Raw genomic sequence first — 18,275 nt, forward strand, 5'->3', positions numbered from 1 at the left:
CCTAGGCAGAGGAAAAGCTGTTTAAACCCCTGATGGAATTTGCCTTTAAAAATGACTAAAATAATTTCTATTTGCTCTGAGTCAGTGAAATCCAAGTCCTTTCTGGCAAGTTCATCTGAACTATCCACCAGAGTTCAATCCAAACAGAACTTCATTGTTTTACAGGTCTCAAGACATACTATCCACCTTCAAATCCTCACTAAGAGAGTGCGAGGAAATCACAGTAATGCCACAGGCACTGCAATATTACAGCATGTGAGCCCTAAAGCGAACATGGCGCCCCATAATACTCTGATCAATGCAAGCTCTATCCGTCCCTACAGACCCTTAAAGGAGACCTATGAGTAGATGTATTAAAGTGGGATTTTCACAAGTTGCCGGCTAAATTTAAAGCGGCAACGTGATTAAAGGCAAAGCTTGCCTTTAATCACATTGCCGCTTTAAATTTAGCCGGCAATGCTGAATATCGGAGATTTGTGAAAATCCCACTTTAATACATTTACCCTCTAGTCTTTCTCCAGGAACCCCCTGACACTCCTGCCCACCAGAAACAGGAGGAGTTTATAGAGGAGTTTCGGGCGATTGCCCACCTCCCTAAAGTGTCCCCTCAGTTGGCGGCCCAACTTAGTGAATGCATCACCTCAGAAAAGGTTGAACAGGTCATAAAAGCTAAAAATGCCAGCAAAGCGCCCAGCACTGATGGCTTCTTGTCAGCTTATTATAAGAAGTGTGTGGCCCTGCTAGTCCCCCATCTCTGGCACCCTCTTTAACTCCATTCTCAAAGGAACCTTTTGACCTCAGGAATCCCTGGAGGCTAGGATTACCCTTATCCATAAGGAAGGTAAGGATGCCCATAGCTTTTAGCGCCCGAGATCCCTCCTCAATAAAGGCATTAAGCTCTACGCCAAGATCCTCGCTAATCAGCTAAATCCCATGTGCCCTACCTTAGTCCACTATGACCAGGTGGGCTTTCTCCCCAGTTGACAAGCCAGGATAACACGAGAAAAAACATTGACCTTTTTCATATACTCAACATTAAGAAAACTTCCTCAATTATCTTGGCTATGGATGCCAAAAGGCCTTTGATATGATCTCCTGCCAATTCATGACCCATACGCTGAAGCACTTTGGCCTATCCAGGGACTTCCTGTCTGGCATCCAGGCCTTGTATTCTCATCCCTCTGCCAGAGTTATGGTCAAGGGTTCTCCTTAAGATCCCATATTTATTAGCCATGGTACGTGCCAGGAATTCGCCCCTCTCCCCTCTGATTGTCACCCTTGTCAGTGAACCCCTGACAGCCACTAATGAGTCTTCCCAGATATATGGGGTGTGAACACGGGGGACCAGGAGAGCAAGCTCTCTTTTCACTGATGACGTGATTTTGAACCACCAGCAACTGAGAACCTCTCTGCCCAACTTATTTGATATCATGACACAATATGAAAATATCTCTAGCTACAAAATTAATATTACAACATCTATGCTCCTTAATCTCCCCTCCCGTGATTGCTAAGATATCACCTCCTAATTTCACTTTCACTGGCAAAAGAAAAGGCTTAAGTGTCTTGGGATCTACATTATCACCTCCTATGGGTCCCTATACCAAGAGAACTACCCGGCTCTCTTTCTGAAACTTAAATCTGATATATTTTCCTGGCGTTCCTTAATTATCTTGTTGCTGGGCAGGATCATTGATGTTAAAATGACTGTTCTCCCTCAACTTCTCTACCCATTTGAGACACTAGCCATTAAGGTTCCTCTCTCTGAATTGGCCTATGCAACAACACTTAGCTAAATTTGTTTGGTGGGGTAGATCTCCCAGGATCCATCTAGCATTGCTAAATAAACCCACAAACCGTAGAGGTAGAGGGTTTCCCTGCATCAAGGCTTACTACTGGGCAGCCCATCTCAGTTCTGTGGTGACCTCCTTTGCTCCTCTAGCCTCCCATTCATGGGCGGATAGTGAAGCTGCTAGCTTTCTCTGTCAGACCTGTCCAGCATCTGGAGCCTACCTTAAATTTCCAGGGCTGCCCTCATTAAGTGATTCCCTACTATATGCTGCTCGGACCTGGGAGACCTATAAGCACCATCTCTCTGCTCCCCCAACCCCTCTGGTATGCATCGGTCCTTCACTCGGGCTTGGACCACTTTGGGTATTCACTTTGCTGGGGACCTTTTGGGCCGGGGGAAGCCCATGACTTTTGACGTCCTCCACTCCAACAACCATGTTTTGCCCCTTTATCAATACCTACAGGTTAGACATTTCCTCCATTCTCTCCTGTTGGGTAACCCCCTTTCTCTGATCTCCCCATTTGAAACCCTCTGTTTTTCCTCCCCGTTATGAAGGGGTATGATTTCTTCTCTCTATAACTTACTCCAAGATGATATGCTGGTCCATGTGAATGGCCATGAGAGGGAATGGAAAGGGACTTGGGTCCTTCCCTGGAGGAGGACTGCTGGGAAACCATCAGATTGAATGTGGCCTCCAGTTCCATATCTACCAAGATTAACTAAAACTCATACAAGATGTACTTTAGATGGTATCTTACGCCTGATAAACTTGCTAAAATGTAGCCAGCTGCCTCCCCTGCTTGTTGTTGGACTGCAGTCATAGATGTACCCTCTTATACATCTGGTGGTCATTTCCTCCTTCTGGGATATAGTTACTGGTCTCCTGTCCTCCTTTCTCCAATGCCCTATCAGGAAAGACCCTTGGTCCTTCCTCCTTTGCTATCCTATACAAGACACCGACACCTGCTCGGTGAAACTGGCCTTGGAAGTCTTGATGGCCTGATAGCCAAAGAGTGGAAACGTGCAGAACCTTGCAGTTTCTCTTCTCTAAAAACCTACATATGGTTTACTGCTAACATGCCTAACACGGAGAAAATCACCTCCCACCTGCGAGATAAAGAAGATAAGTTTCACTAAATCTGGGCTCCCTGGTTATATCTGTAATGTTCCACGTTCGTTGCCTCTTCCTTACCTACCATCTCTGTTCACCACTCTCCTGCACTGTGTTACAACCTTTACTTCTCCTCCACCTCTGAGGCTCCTCCTTTCCCTGGTTCACCACGGTTGATGACCACACTCACCCCACCCCACCCATAATCCTCTTAACTCTACTGATATCGCTTGAATCTGTACCAATTTTTTGTCACCACATTTTATCGTTCTTGAGTTAAACACTGGCCACTTGCCCTGAAAGACCAAACAGCTGGTTCTCATCCAATTTGGCCACCTACATGTTTGGCCATATTTAGCATTCATACCTACCACTCATGCTGAACTGCAGGATGGTCCCATGGGTGGCCAGCTTTAGAAATGTAATCATGCAGTACTTTCTCATTGTATCTTCATTGGATTAAGCTTTAACTCTTTCATTCCCAGATCAGTCAGCTTAGATGAGACATTGTCAGTGAGTTTCCTTTAACATGAATTGAAGTGTTCAATGTTTACTTACACAGGTACTGGAGAGAGGCTGTCAGCAAGTGAGGAGGAAGACTGGCAAAAGGAAAATAGTTAACAAAGTAACAATATATGGAACACATACCAAACATGACCAACTGCTAAAACATATTTACTCTTAGTTCATAAATTGTAAGTACATGACTATGCAGTGTCTTCAGAATTGTTCATTTGTGATCTAGACCCTTTAGTTGTCATGTTAAGGGTGCTTGAGGACAAGTCAGTATGCAATAAGAGATTATGCAGTTCACAAATTGATCCAGTGCTGAGAAAATATGTGAGAAGAGGATAGGGAAAGAATATCTGAATAGATGCCAAATTTTATTGTGGTGCGGGAAGAGACATAATGGGAAGCAGAGCAGTGGCTGCAGCAAAGATTGTTTCTAGAATACAAATTGCAGACCTTGGCAGCACATGAGACAAACAGCATTTAATCTGCAGCCGCACAGACAGCTCATTAAACCTCTTTATTACAGACCATTTATTAATCACATTTGCCTGTCCACCCACAAGCACCAGCTTTGCAAGCCAATTGTATGATAAAGAAAAAAGTGGGCATTTAAAAATATGCTATGATCAGTATGCTTGTCATTTAACACCTCTCAATGTAGTGATCATTTCTGAAATCTGGAGTTTGAGATTGTCCTCCTGTGTAGTTAGTTATGTTGCAGTAGCAGTGCAGGTTTGTGAAGGGGGCCCAGCATTGCAAGAATTGTGTTAATATAACATGCTGTAGTAATTTGAAATCTATATACAAGTCATGTGATAAGGTTGCCACTACTGTGATTGGCATTGTGTGTTTATGTGGAACTTGCATAGTGTATAAGTGTCATAGTGCAGCAGTAACTCTGTGAGTGCCTGGCACCGATACAGCCAACATTACCTCTTGAAAATGTATTGAGGGAAAGTAGAAAATCAGTTTCTTATTGAAAATAGCCAGTTAAATATCAAAATGATCTGGATAAGGTCAGTTTATAAATCAACAATATCCAAGTGACTAATGCAAAAGTCATCAGAAACATGAGCCAAAAAGTGAATATATCCTGCAGAAGAAGTATTTGATGGGGAGTATGGTAGTACAGTGTAGGAGTGGCACTTTGGTAGGATTGAAATGTATTAAATCAGAATTTTAAGATTAAGGTGAATTCCTTTTCTATCCACTTTCCCCTTTATCTCGATTCCTTGGGGCTGCATTTTTATCTCCCCTGACTCCCCTTCCACCTGTCCTCCTTCTCTTCTTGCTTCTGGGTACTTTCCCTTTCTCATCTCCTGTCTCTCCCTCTCCAATCCCCCTCTCACTCTGAGTATCAGATGATTCATCAATGAAAGCCATATTTTCACCCCATTCCATAACTCGTTTCCCATCATCCTCTGCTTTGATAGCAGGAGTAAGTGGTGGTGTTTGTGTGGTAATAGGAGTAGATTTGGGAGGTGTTTGGGATTTTTCATCTTCTCTCTCCCACTCATCTCTGCCCTCCTCATTCTCATCTTCGTCGTCTTCATCTTTTTGTTCCGCTCCTGGCTCATGTACCCCTTTCTGCCGCAACATTCGTTCGTGAAAGTTAAGGCTAATCCCACGGTGGGGAAGTTTCATATCGGCAGTCATATTTGCTGTCCAGTTTGCTGCATGTGCTGTTAGGCCACCCATCTGCAAAAGAATGTAATTAAAAGGGCTTTCATAAGTCTTTTCAACTGCATGAAACACCTGCATTTGCCTCATCTGCCTCTGGTTATACATTTAACCCATTTGTTACTTATCATCAGTGTTCTTATAGAAATTGATTGTGCAACAAGAAATACTGCTTCTACGCTGAGACTCTCACATACTGAAGTGTGGCTGCACTAGTGGGGCTTGATTACCTATGGCATATGTGTTCAGCTTGCTATCCCTCTCTTTGTGGGTGATGGCAAGATCTTTAGGACTAGACATATATACAAAGTGCAAAACCCTGTGCACCAATATTTCCGCAAGAACATCTAGATTTCCACCATATATTCACGTCACTTCTAACAGATATATAAATAGATATTGGGGGAGGTGTGCCTAGCTAGCAGGGGTTGTACAAAAGTGTGTAACTCATATAATTCAGTTGGGTGTTGTTACCTCTGCTCGCGTTTTCCTGGACAGGACTAGCAGCCAGTTCCCAATCATTGTCAGGATGGAGGCAAAGTATGCAAGGCCAAGCAATATCCAGAACCAGACAAGCGGTTTGTACCATGTGTGCTCATTTCCAGCACCATCACCTGAAAAGCAACATGGGAACTTTCAGCACCTACACTTTGATATTACACACCATATAAATGCAGCTATCTATAAAAAGAGAAAAAGAGTGGCGAATAAGCACCAACAAATGTGTATATATACACACACTACATGGCCAAAAATATGTGGCCACCCGACATCACCTACATATATTCTTTTTGAACATCTCATTCCAAAACCAATTGCCCTAATATGAAGTTGGTGTCCTCTTTGCTGTTAGATTTTGGAACTTGGCTTTGGGTATTCTCATTATTGAGGTCGGGCACTGATGTTAGGCGATAAGGCCTGGCTCACACTTGGCTTTCCAGTTCATCCCAAAAGTGGTTGGTGGGGTTGGGGTCAGATCCCTGTGCAGGCCAGTCAAGTTTTTCCTCACCAAACTCGGGAAACCAGTTTTTTTATGGACCTTACTTTGCGCACAGGGGTATTGTCATGTTGAAACTGGAAAGGGCCTTTTCCTAACTGTAGCCACAAACTTAGAAGCACACAATTCTCTAGAATGTCACTGTTTGCTGTATCATTCAGATTTCATTTCACTGGATCTAAGAACAAACCATTAAAACAGCCCCAGACCATTATTACTCCACTTTACAGTTGCCGGTACACATTTGTGTAGGAAGCATTCTCTTGGCATCCACCAAACACAGATTCGGCCTTCAGACTGCCAGATGGTAAAGAGAACATGTTTCCAATGCTCCAGGGTCCAATGCTGGTGTGCTTTACACCACTCCAGTTGATGTTATGCATGGTGATCTGAGGATTGTGTGCGGCTGCTCAGCTATGGAAACCCAATCCATGAAGTTCTCGACAAACAGGTTTTGAGCTGACATTGCTTCCAGAGGCAGTTTGGAACTTGATAGTGTTACAACTGATGTCAAACTAGGCGGTCACATTATGTGATCTGTGTGGCCTACCACTTCACGCCTGTTGTTGTTGCTCCTAGATGTTTCCAATTCACAATAACATCATTTACAGTTGACCAGCTCTAGCAGGACAGAAATTTGACAAACTGTATTTTAGAAAGGTGGCATCCTATGACAGTGCCAGGTTGAAAGTCACTGAGCTCTTCAGTACGACATACTCTACTGCTAATATTTAGGGATGTGCACCGGCCACTTTTGGTGTCCCGTGTTTTGTGTTTTGGATTCGGATTTGCTTGAGGTTTTGGGTTCGGAAATGTGTCGCAAAACACCTGACGAAAGGTTTTGGTTCGGATTTAAGGTTTTGGATTCGGATTTATTTTGAAAAAAACATAAAAAGTGTTAAAAACAAGTTTTTTGGTTTATTTTCACTCCTACGCTATTATTAACCTCAATAACATTCAATGACAATCATTTCCACTAATTCCCAGTCTATTCTGAACACCTCACACCTCAACTTGGGCTTTTTGGGTTTTACATGCCCTGCACTAGGAGATTGGGCATCGGGCTTGCCAGACGACGTTGATGGCATTTCATCGTCTATGTCATGACTAGTGGCAGCAGCTTCAGCATTAGGAGGAAGTGGGTCTTGATCTTTCCCTACTTTATCCTCCAAATTTTTGTTTTCCATTATATGTAGCGCAAGAGAGCGTACCCCTAAGCCACACACACTCGGCAAAGCCTTTAAAAATTATATGCGGCACAGGAGAGTACCAATGGACTTATACTGCAGAATCAGTGAACTTTGTAATATAGCAGTACCACTGGACTTATACTGCTGAATCAGTGAACTTTGTAATATAGCAGTACCAATGGACTTATACTGCAGAATCAGTGAACTTTGTAATATAGCAGTACCAATGGACTTATACTGCAGAATCAGTGAATTTTGTAATATAGCAGTACCAATGGACTTATACTGCAGAATCAGTGAATTTTGTAATATAGCAGTACCACTGGACTTATACTGCAGAATCAGTGAACTTTGTAATATAGCAGTACCACTGGACTTATACTGCTGAATCAGTGAACTTTGTAATATTGCAGTACCAATGGACTTATACTGCAGGATTGTTTTTGGATATTTTTTTTTAATTTATTTTTTTTATAATTATTTTTTTTTTATTTTTTTTATAACTTTTTTTACAATTTTTTATAACTTGGGAATAATGGGGAAATAACAATGTCCTTAGAAGGACAGAGCACAGGACACAGCACCACTGGACTGAGCAGAACACAGCACAGCACAGCACAGCACAGCACAGAACTGAACAGCACAGCACAGCACAGAACTGAACAGCACAACACAGCACAACACGAGATATAGCAGGACAGAGGACCACCTAACACAACCTCCCTCTACCCTGATCAATGCCCGAGTGAAGATGGCGGCGGCTAGCGGGGAATTTATAGAATACAAGTATTGCGATATCCGACAGCGGGATTATGACTCAGAGCCTCGGTTTCAGTTTTGCAATTGGCGGGAATACCCGGATCTGTCTGGGATTCGGCTCGGATCAGCAACGTTCGGGTGGGCTCGGATTTCAGATATCCGAGCCCGCTCATCTCTACTAATATTTGACTATGGAGATTGCATGGCTTTATGCATGGTACCTGTTAGCAATAGGTGTGGCTGAAATGAACAAACACACTAATTAGAAGGGATGTCCACATACTTTTGACCATGTATTATGGATGTATATGTTGCAAACTGTAGTAATATTTAGTAATATTATAATATTTTTTTTTACAAACCACTCTTTGTTAACACTAGGGGGGTGATGCTGAGTTTGTTGTATATCTTTTGGGTTAGTGTGAAATACGCAAATTGGTACTGCACACGCCCACAAAAAAAACATATGCCTACACCCAAATGAAGATTTGTTCACATCTAACACTTGCGACTCCTTACACCCTGAGATCCTGAATGGGGGAAGGAAGGGCAAATGCAGTGGGAGTACAGTAAGGGCATGTTCATGTAACTGCAACTAAGGCTGTCTTGCAGGTGTCTGAAGTCTGGTGCAATTACACACTGATGACGATGATGACGGGCACCAGTACTAGCTAGTTGCTTTTGATTGGCTGGTTGCAGATTGACTTTTGAAGCTGATATTGCTTTCTCCATTTCTCATTAATTAAATACAATAAGGAGTCCTTGGGCCTGAGTCATTAAGAAAAGTAAAGCAGAAAAAAGGAGTAACTTTGCACCTGGGCAAAACCATGTTGCATTGGAGGAGCGGGGGGGGGGGGGTAAATTTAAAATGTGGTGACAGCAGGCGCGGGCTGACGGACGGGCACACGCCGCACAGGCGGCCGCATCACATGACAAGTGATGCGGCCGCGTCATCAATGATTATATTACTTTATATTACTTCCGGGGGGCTGGGCCGGGGGGCTCAGAATCACGGCTGCTAGGGCCGCCCGCCCCCCTGCCCCCCGGCCCAGCCCGCCCCTGGGTGACAGATTGGGGTAGGACATGTCCTAGATAACTTTTAAATGTCAGTGTAAAAAAAGCTCTCAAGTATTTGTGTGCTAGATGAAAAACAACCAGTATTTAACTTATGTGCAAAATAATAAACTAATTGTAAAGCGCTACGGAATTTGCTGGCGCTATATAAATAAATGTTGATGATGATGATGATGATGATGATGTATTGTAACATGGTATATCCCGGAGAACATTTACTCCTTTTTTTTGCCTTACCTTTAATGACTCAGGTCCCTAGTGGGGATGTATAATGGTGCAGCCAAATATGGAAAAAAAGAGGACAATGGGAGAAGAAACCTTGAACTCCCAAAGTGGCAGATTTAAATAAAAAAAAATCCCTGGTGCAAACAATGGATCTGTATGTGAATGGGTGAAAATAAGTACGTGATAATCAACACGTGTTGTATGTGAAGTAAAATAATTGGCATATATATTGCTAGTGCAGAACTGGCCACATCTTCAGATGCCTCCAACTCAGCATATGCACATAAATACACTATGGACATAAAAGCACACATTCTCACAGGTAGGGTCCTCTCTACCTATTGTCACAGTTATGTCTACTGTCCGTCTCCCTCGTATGGTCGTGTTCTGTCTTTTGCTACATTCTGTGTAAGTCCCACAGTTTTACTCCAACTTTTCTGTACTACCTATGCATAACTGCTTCAAGTATCTGTGATTTTACTCGCTGTATTATATGTCTTATCTGTATTTGTTCACTTGTCTGATGCTACAGAATCTGTGGTGTCTTCTAAATAAATTATAATATCTTTATGTGCAGTTATTTTTATTGTAGTTTGTTTTTAGATGCATAGGTGTTCAATTCAGCATCAGCCCCTAAGATGTTCATCTGTTAAAACTTAAAACATTTTCAAGGATACAGGATTTTTTAGGGTATTCTTTATCTACTTCCTTTCGAGTCAACTCGCAAATTGATCTCTCCTCTCTGCCCAAGATCTGTGCCCCTCATACACATTCATTACCTGCTTCCAATCCTGGTTACAGGACAGTTTTAAGGCTTTCCCCTACATTCCAAACCTTAAAGTGTCCATGAAAACTCACCTCTTTAGGTAAACTTATCAAATTCATAAACCACCTTCTATCCACAATAGGACATTCTACCCAAATACCACCCCTCATCATCATCATCACTATCATCACCATTTATTTATATAGCGCCACTAATTCCACAGCGCTGTACAGAGAACTCACTCACATCAGTCCCTGCCCATTGGGGCTTACAGTCTAAGGGCCTGATTCATTAAGGATCTTAACTTAAGAAACTTCTTATTTCAGTCTCCTGGACAAAATCATGTTACAATGCAAGGGGTGCAAATTAGTATTCTGTTTTGCACATACATTAAATACTGACTGTTTTTTCATGTAGCACACAAATACTTGATAGCTTATTTGTACACTGAAATTTAAAGTTGATATTTGTGTGCTACATGAGAAAACAGTCAGTATTTAACTTATGTACAAAACAGAAAACTAATTTCTAATTTTCACCCCTTGCATTGTAACATGGTTTTGTCCAGGAGACAGAAATAAGAAGTTTCTTAAGTTAAGATCCTTAATGAATCAGGCCCTAAATTCCTAACATACACACAGACTAGGGTCAATTTGTTAGCAGCCAATTAACCTACCAGTATGTTTTTGGAATGTGGGAGGAAACTGGAGTACCTGGAGGAAACCCTTCTAAACTGTTCATTCAAAACATACATTTATTCTTCTACACCCCAATTTTTTTTTATCCCAATACCAACATTGCTGTGTGAATGGATCACAGTCTCACTACACATTTTTTCCCATTGCGATCTGACTGGACCAATATGTAATCTGAGGCACTTAACCTCATGCATAAAACTCCCATTGCCCTATAGACTGTAAGCCTGCAAGCAGGGCCCTCTTACTGCTGTATCTGTCTGTAAATACCCAGTTTTGTTTTATTACCGTGTTTGTTACTAATTGTAAAACCCTGCATAATATAAGCACATGCTTATTATTATTATTATTAATAATAATAATAATAATAATAATAATAATAACAATAACATTTAACATCACAGTTGCTTTATAGAATTAAGATATATTGAATCTTACAGTAATTATAATAAATACACAGCATTGAACAATGATATTGATATTTTGTAAAAGAATGATTTAAGTGTTATTTCTAGTACCACTATGTTTCTACTACTAAATTCAGTGTCAAAGTGAACAGTGTGGAAAGTTGCACCTCAGTATATTTATGCTTTATATACTGTTTCAATATATTTTTTGCACTACAAAACTACACATCATCATTGTCAAAATGAGAAAGCATAGTATACAAAGCATTTGTATACAGTCTGTGCTTCCTCATGTTGTGTTATATACAGCCATAACATTAAAACAACCTGCCTAATATTGTGTAGGTCCCCCTTCTGCCGCCAAAACAGCTCTGACCTGCCAGGGAATACCGTTGTCCAAAAGGGTGTACTTGGTCTGCAACAATAAGGTGGTACGTGTCAAAGTAACAACCACATGAATGCCATCGCCCAGAGCATCACACTGCCTCCGTCGGCTGCCTTCTTCCCATAGTGCCATCTCTTCGCCAGGTAAATGAAGCACATGCACTCGGCCATCCATATGATGTAAAAGAAAACATGATTCATTACACCAGGCCACCTTCTTCCATTGCTCCATGTTCCATTTCTGGTGCTCATGTGCCCATTTTAACCGATTTCAGCAGAGAACACGGGTCAGCATGTGAACACTGACAGCTCTGCTGCTACGCAGCAAGCTGCGATCTACTGTGTGTTCTGATACCTTTCTGTCATAGCCAGCATTAACTTTTTCAGCAATTTGTGCTATAGTACCTCTTCTGCGGAATTGGATCAGATGGCTAGCATTTGCTCCTTATCAATGTGCCTTGGATGCACATGACCCTGTCAATGGTTTACTGGTTGTCCTTCCTTGGATCACTTTAGGTACTAACCACTGCATACCAGGAACGCCCCACAAGACCTGCTGTTTTGGAGATGCTCTGACCCAGTTATCTAGCATTCACAATTTGGCCCTTGTCAAAGTCGCTCAGATGCTTATGCATGCCCATTTTTCTTGCTTCCAACACATTAAATTCAAGAACTGTCTGTTCACTTGCATAATATATCCCACCCCTTGACAGGTTCCATTGTTACAAAATAATCAATGCTATTCACTTCACTTGTGCATGGTTTTAATATTGTTGTATAGTGATTGAGGCACAAAAGACTCTGGGATGCTGTAGGGTGTTGTTTGAAGTGGGGGTGTTAATTTAATGTGTTCACAGTATATGTTTGCTGTTAATTACAGTTGTTTCAGCCATCTTTAATAAAGATACCTTTCTAGCATCTGTCTCTCTTTGCCTGTGTGATTCTGAACCCCTGATATCAGGGTTATCTGGCGTTATCTCACCACAACACCCTGGTTTTCTGACACTTGATGGAAGCAGTGGAATCACAAAGTCCTGATGTTTAGGTAGAGTACAAGGGGCACCACCCTACCACAATGGAGTACATTCTGTATTATTGGGACAAGGAGTGTCCAAAATTCATTATGTGGAAGGAGAGTACAAGGGTTTACATGCTGATATACCCAAGGGTTTGCAAAGAGTGAGGGCAATAGTCAAACCAACACCAACTTCAAAAGTAAGCCCATTAGCAAGCGGTAGTTATGATGGCTAGCCAGACAAAAGTAATCACAAGTGTGAGGAGCAAAATGCAAGGGAAGATGCTGCCTAAGTGGAAATTTGACAAGACGCGCCACACACCACCAGTGGAGAATGGAAAATGGAGCCGTGTCTCAGGAAGGGAAGTCCAGAGTGAGGTGGTCCCAAGAAGTGAAGTGGGTGTGAGTCCAAGAAGAAGGGAAATAGACCACAGATCACTGATAAATTTCACACCAAAGAAGAGGATGAGACAGCATCCAAAGAAAAGATTTCCTGGGTTGGAGGACTGTTGTAGTGTCTGCAGGATGTGGAGATGGATGTGTTGCACCACCCTACCACAATGGAGTACATTCTGTATTATTGGGACAAGGAGTGTCCAAAATTCATTATGTGGAAGGAAGCCAGTCTACAGCACAAATTGGAAAAACGGTTGGATGTATTCCTATTGCGTAAAAGTGAGACAAGTGACTAAAATCTTGAGCCAGATTGGGAGGATATACTGATGATGTGATCAGTACGATGCAGCTTCTGGCTCAGAGAAAACCCAGCTACCAAGATAACCAGCAGACCCAGTATGGGATGCTACTGGCTATTAAGATTGAAGGGAGCAAAGACAAAGATGGACTTTTGCAACCCAGGCAGATGTCTGATGAGACCCCTGCAAATGTAATTATTGAATAATCACCATCAGATGATTCCAGTGACCCGCTCTAAAGGATGAACAAGAAAGAATCAATAGTGGAATGCCAGATATGAGCCGTTCTGTATCTGTACAGCACCCAGAGGGAGAACCTCCAATGTCTATTAAAAGATTAGGAGAATCCCATCCATGACTTCAGTGTCTATTGGAAATGGTTTCTCACTTTTGGTCCACTTTTCACAATCTGGGAATATATGCAAAGTTTGCAACAGAGTTTTGAGGAGGATGAAGATGAGGTATGGCAGCAAGGATTATTTGATACTTAGATGTGCTAGGATCAGTGTTATCAAGTGAATGTTGACAAGTGCCAATTACAACATATTCTTTCTCATTCTGAAAAATTACTGCACAGCCTGCTAATCTGAAGGAGGCCAGTAAAACAATAAAGATATTAGGAGTTATTATTCACAATACCACAAGGATCTGGGCCATTTGTTCCCTTTTCTGAATTGGAGGATAGTGATCAAAAGTACTCTCAAAGTGACATTCCTGAGGCAAGTACTAATCTAGAAATGTTTACTTCCCCCTGTTTAGTATGAACTGCACCCTCTTCAATTACTCTGTTGCTCCTACTAACTAACAGTTATCCACAGCTGCCCAGCTACTATCTTGGGAGAGGGTAGAGAAAAACTACTTTGTGTCATGAGCCACCATGCTAGGCTCCTCTGTCTCCCCTCCTGACTGTATCCCAGCTGTTGCCCTGGCACCCGGATGTCACATCCGATGTCAGCGTCCTGGCCGTTGTCAGGGCACCCTGGATGCTCTCTTCACTGCTGCTGAGCCCAGGTGTGAACATGCAGTATAGTACAATTAATTAACAGAGGCTGATTTTTGCAGTTTGAAGGCCCTGCTTGTGGTTGGTTCATTCCTGTATTTAAAACAGGAAGAACTTAGCTTCCTTGCCGGATCTAGCGTTTGTGCAAAACATTAGCTGACCTTCTCCAGTTTTCTGTGGATACTCTACCCAAATTTCTGATTGATTTCTGTTGTGATCCCTGGACCCTGCTTGAACTCTGAATGCCTCTGACCTTTGCATTTGTCTTATTGGATTCTTCCTGCTTGCAACCTGCCCTGACATTTTGGACTGTCCCAGACAAACCTGCTGGCTACTGACCCAGGACCTTTGGCCTGTACCTGATATCTGTTCCGCTTATCTGCTTCCTACCTCTGTGCTACATTAGCCGGACATAAACTTTTAATACGCTAGACTTAAGACCTGGGGGCATCCGAGCACCTGCGACCATGACTAGGTGACTGCTATAGGTGAAGACCTCTTACCATCTATTCTAAAAGTTTATGTTAGTAGCCGATAACCGTAACATTATAACCAGCCTTTGATCAAGGTCATTGATTAGTACAAGGGGGAGATCATCCGCTGGAGTCCATCCTGCTCATCAGCTTGTCTGACCCTGCCTCTCCAACTACTACAGCCTCTGTTGGAACAGCTTCCATCACCTTGTCGTGAGTTTCATGATGTATTTTCAGGAAAAGCAGTCTACTCTTTACCTGCTCACCGGGATTATGATTGCGTCATAGACCTTATTCTGGTATCCAAGTTGCCCCAGCGGAGATTGTATTCACTTTCAGTCCCCGAAAACAAGGCGATGGAAAATTATGTGGAGGAAAATCTTCAGAAAGGCTTTATTAGGCCTTCAAGTCCCAAGTAGGAGCCGGATTCTTTTTCGTATCCAAGCAGGACTGAAGTCCACGACCTTATATTGACTTCTTACGTCTTACTAAGATCACTCTTAAAAAACATCTATCTGCTTTTCGTCCTCTGTAATGTGCCCGCTGTTTTCCAGGATTTTATCAATGATGTTCTTCCTCGTCATGTTCATTGTGGATGACGTTTTGATTTATTCTCAGTCCCTGGCACAGCATCGTCTTTATTTCAAGCAGATAATCCTAAGACTCCAAGAACATCATCTCTTCACCAAACATGAAAAATGTGAATTCGAAGTCCAGAAGGTTTCCTTTCTAGAATATGTCATATCCTCCGCTGGATTCTCTATGGATACTAGCAAAGTCCAAGCCATCCTGGATTAGGTGCACCCTACCAATCTTAAAACCATGCAGAGAATTTTTGGCTCTACTAATTATTACAGAAGATTTATTTGTTCCTTTTCTGACTTGGTGGCTCCGATTACTGTCCTAAGCAGCAATGGGACATACACCGTCAATTAGACTTTGGATGCTCTAGCCTCCTGCAAGGCCCTAGTTAGCCTTTATTTCTGCTCCCGTTCTGAGACATCCTAACCCTGACATACCTTTTGTGATGGAAATGGATGCTTCCAATGTAGGTGCAGGTGCTGTATTGTCCCAGAAGGAGCTCCGTCATCACAGACTGTATCCTTGTGCATATTTCTCTCGGAATTCTCCTCTGTAGAAGCTAACCATGATTTGGCAATCAAGAACTTCTGGCTATAAAATGGGCCTTTGAAGAGTGGCATCACTAGCTAGAAGAGGCTATTCCTGTTCATACTATTTCTGTTATCACCAGTCATAAAACCTGGTATACATTAAATCTGCTTAAAGGCTGAATTCCAGACAGGCACACTGGGCACTATTTTGCACCCACTTTAGGTTTGTCATACCTTTAAACCAGTTTCTAAGAACACCAAAGCTGATGCATTGTCTCGTAGTTTCATCTCTGTTCATTACCCTGCTGCTGAACCTCTGCCGATTATTCTGTCCTCCTCCATTCTCGCTGGACAGGCTCAAGATTTGGGTACAACCCTCTGCCATCTCCAAAATCTGGCCCCTCCGGAAATATCTATGGACAAATTAATTGTTCCAGTTCATCTTAGGAACGCAGTTTTTCCTAAATCCCATCTGGGCAAGACCTCTGGACACCCTGGTATCTCCAAGACCTTTGAGATCCTCTCACATACTGTCTGGTGGCCTTCTTTTATCCTCTCTTGCACAGAGTACACTAGGAGCAAGTCCTCCAGAATATGTCCCTCAATTGATGCCCTTATTTGTATTTGAGTTTGCCTATAAAAACTCCTGCCATTCCTCCACCTGCACATAGCTGTTCTTTTGCAACCTCGGTTTTCAACCCAGATCTATTTCTCTGCCCTCCCTCGTCCCTTCTGTCCTTCCTGGGATACGTCATACTGCCTCCCATCTCAGAATCATCTGGAAGAAGGTTCACTCCGCACTGCTTTAAGCCTCCTTCTGGTCTAAATTCTTTGTGAACCTTCACTGCAGAACTTGCTCTTTCAAGGTGGGTGATGAACTCTGGCTCTCCACCTGGAACATCAAGCTCAGGCAACCCTGTAGGAACTTTTGTCCTAGGTTCATTGGACCTTTCACCATCATTAAACAGGTCAATCTTTATACATTGCATTGCTCCCTTCTTAAGCCTGCCACCACTTTAAGCAAGTTTAGCTTGAAGTGGCCTGTCAAGGTTGATGAAAATCAGGAGTTTGTGATGGAAAAATTCTTGACTCCAAGAGAGTGCAAGGGCAAGTTCATTTTCTGGTGCATTGGAAGGGCTACGGTCCGGAGGAACAATCCTGGATTCCGTGGAGGCATTTATATGCTGTCAGATTTATCAAGGAGTTCTTCAAGCAGTTTACTAGCAAACCTGGATATAAGGGTTCCTAAACAGCATTGTGCTTGGTTTAGTACCCCTGAAACATCAATTGAGCACTACTAACCTAGAAAAAACAGACTTTCCAGAGATTAGAATGTCAAAATCCCAAAACAACAGGGACAAAACGTTAACTAGGAAAAAGAAGAGGGGACTTCAGCTGTTACAAGTCAATTTAGCTGGATATTCCAGGTTATTACCCTTGCTCAACTCGGCAGTAAAAAAAAAAGGGCTCCAGTGTTCAATACCAGAGTTTACTGGAGGTACCTAGGGTAAAAAGCATACAGTTACAGACCAACAATTTTGCAGCTTGGACAAACCAGATTCCCCATAGACTCTAATAGCAGCTGAGGTATAGTGTGTTCTTATAGTGAACTGTATATTAAACAACAGCTTGGCCCGGTTTAATTATAGACTGTATTGTATATAGCAGTGGTTCCCAAACTTTTGCAGTTCGCGGCACCCTTAGAGTCTCCATCATTTTTTCAAGGCACCCCTCCAAAAAAATTACCGAACAGTCCTGTTTTAGAAGTAGTAATAAGTATTTAGGTCAGGACAGAAATACTTATTTAGTTGTATGCAAAAATAATACACATAAATCCAAGGAAAAATAATATTTTTATATATTTTTTTCAATTATATTTCTGTCAAAGAATAATTGACAGCAAACACAGTGTGACCTCCTTCATCTCCACACACTCTGCCCCCTCTGCATCCAGTCACTCTGCCCCCTCTGCATCCATTCACGCTGCCCCCTCTGCCCCCTATCACACTGCCCCCTCTCACACTGCCTGCTCTCACGCTGCCCCCTCTGCCCTCTCTCACGCTGCCTTCTCTCACATTGCCCCCTCTGCCCTCTCTCACGCTGCCCCTCTGCATCCAGTCACGCTGCCCCCTCTGCCCCCTCTCACACTGCCCCCTCTCACACTACCCCCTCTGCCTCCTCTCACGCTGCCCCATCTGCCCCCTCTCACACTACACCCTCTGCCCTCTCTCACGCTGCCGCCTCTGCCCTCTCTCACGCTGCCTCCTCTCACATTGCCCCCTCTGCACTCTCTCACGTTGCCTCCTCTCACTCTGCCCCCTATCACACTGCCCCCTCTGCCCTCTCTCACACTGCCCCCTCTGCCCTCTCACGCTGCCTCCTCTCAC

At 42.8% G+C, this 18,275-nt stretch overlaps 1 protein-coding gene across 3 annotated transcripts in view; it reads right to left on the reverse strand.

The window, feature by feature from the left end:
• Positions 1 to 3,774: 3,774 nt before the first annotated feature.
• The window catches only part of KCNK4 (potassium two pore domain channel subfamily K member 4), a 57,022-nt gene continuing 42,521 nt past the window's right edge, over positions 3,775 to 18,275 (reverse strand). For all 3 annotated transcript variants that reach the window (XM_075187656.1, XM_075187658.1, XM_075187657.1), the window contains exons 6-7: positions 5,571 to 5,710; positions 3,775 to 5,114 (exon numbers count right to left, since the gene is read on the reverse strand). In XM_075187656.1, coding sequence (XP_075043757.1) covers positions 4,620 to 5,114; positions 5,571 to 5,710 — 635 coding nt within the window. In that variant the 3' untranslated portion in view covers positions 3,775 to 4,619. The remainder of the gene's footprint in view (positions 5,115 to 5,570; positions 5,711 to 18,275) is intronic.

The sequence above is a fragment of the Mixophyes fleayi genome, chromosome 10 (genome assembly GCF_038048845.1).
Source record: "Mixophyes fleayi isolate aMixFle1 chromosome 10, aMixFle1.hap1, whole genome shotgun sequence".
NCBI classification, from domain to species: domain Eukaryota; kingdom Metazoa; phylum Chordata; class Amphibia; order Anura; family Limnodynastidae; genus Mixophyes; species Mixophyes fleayi.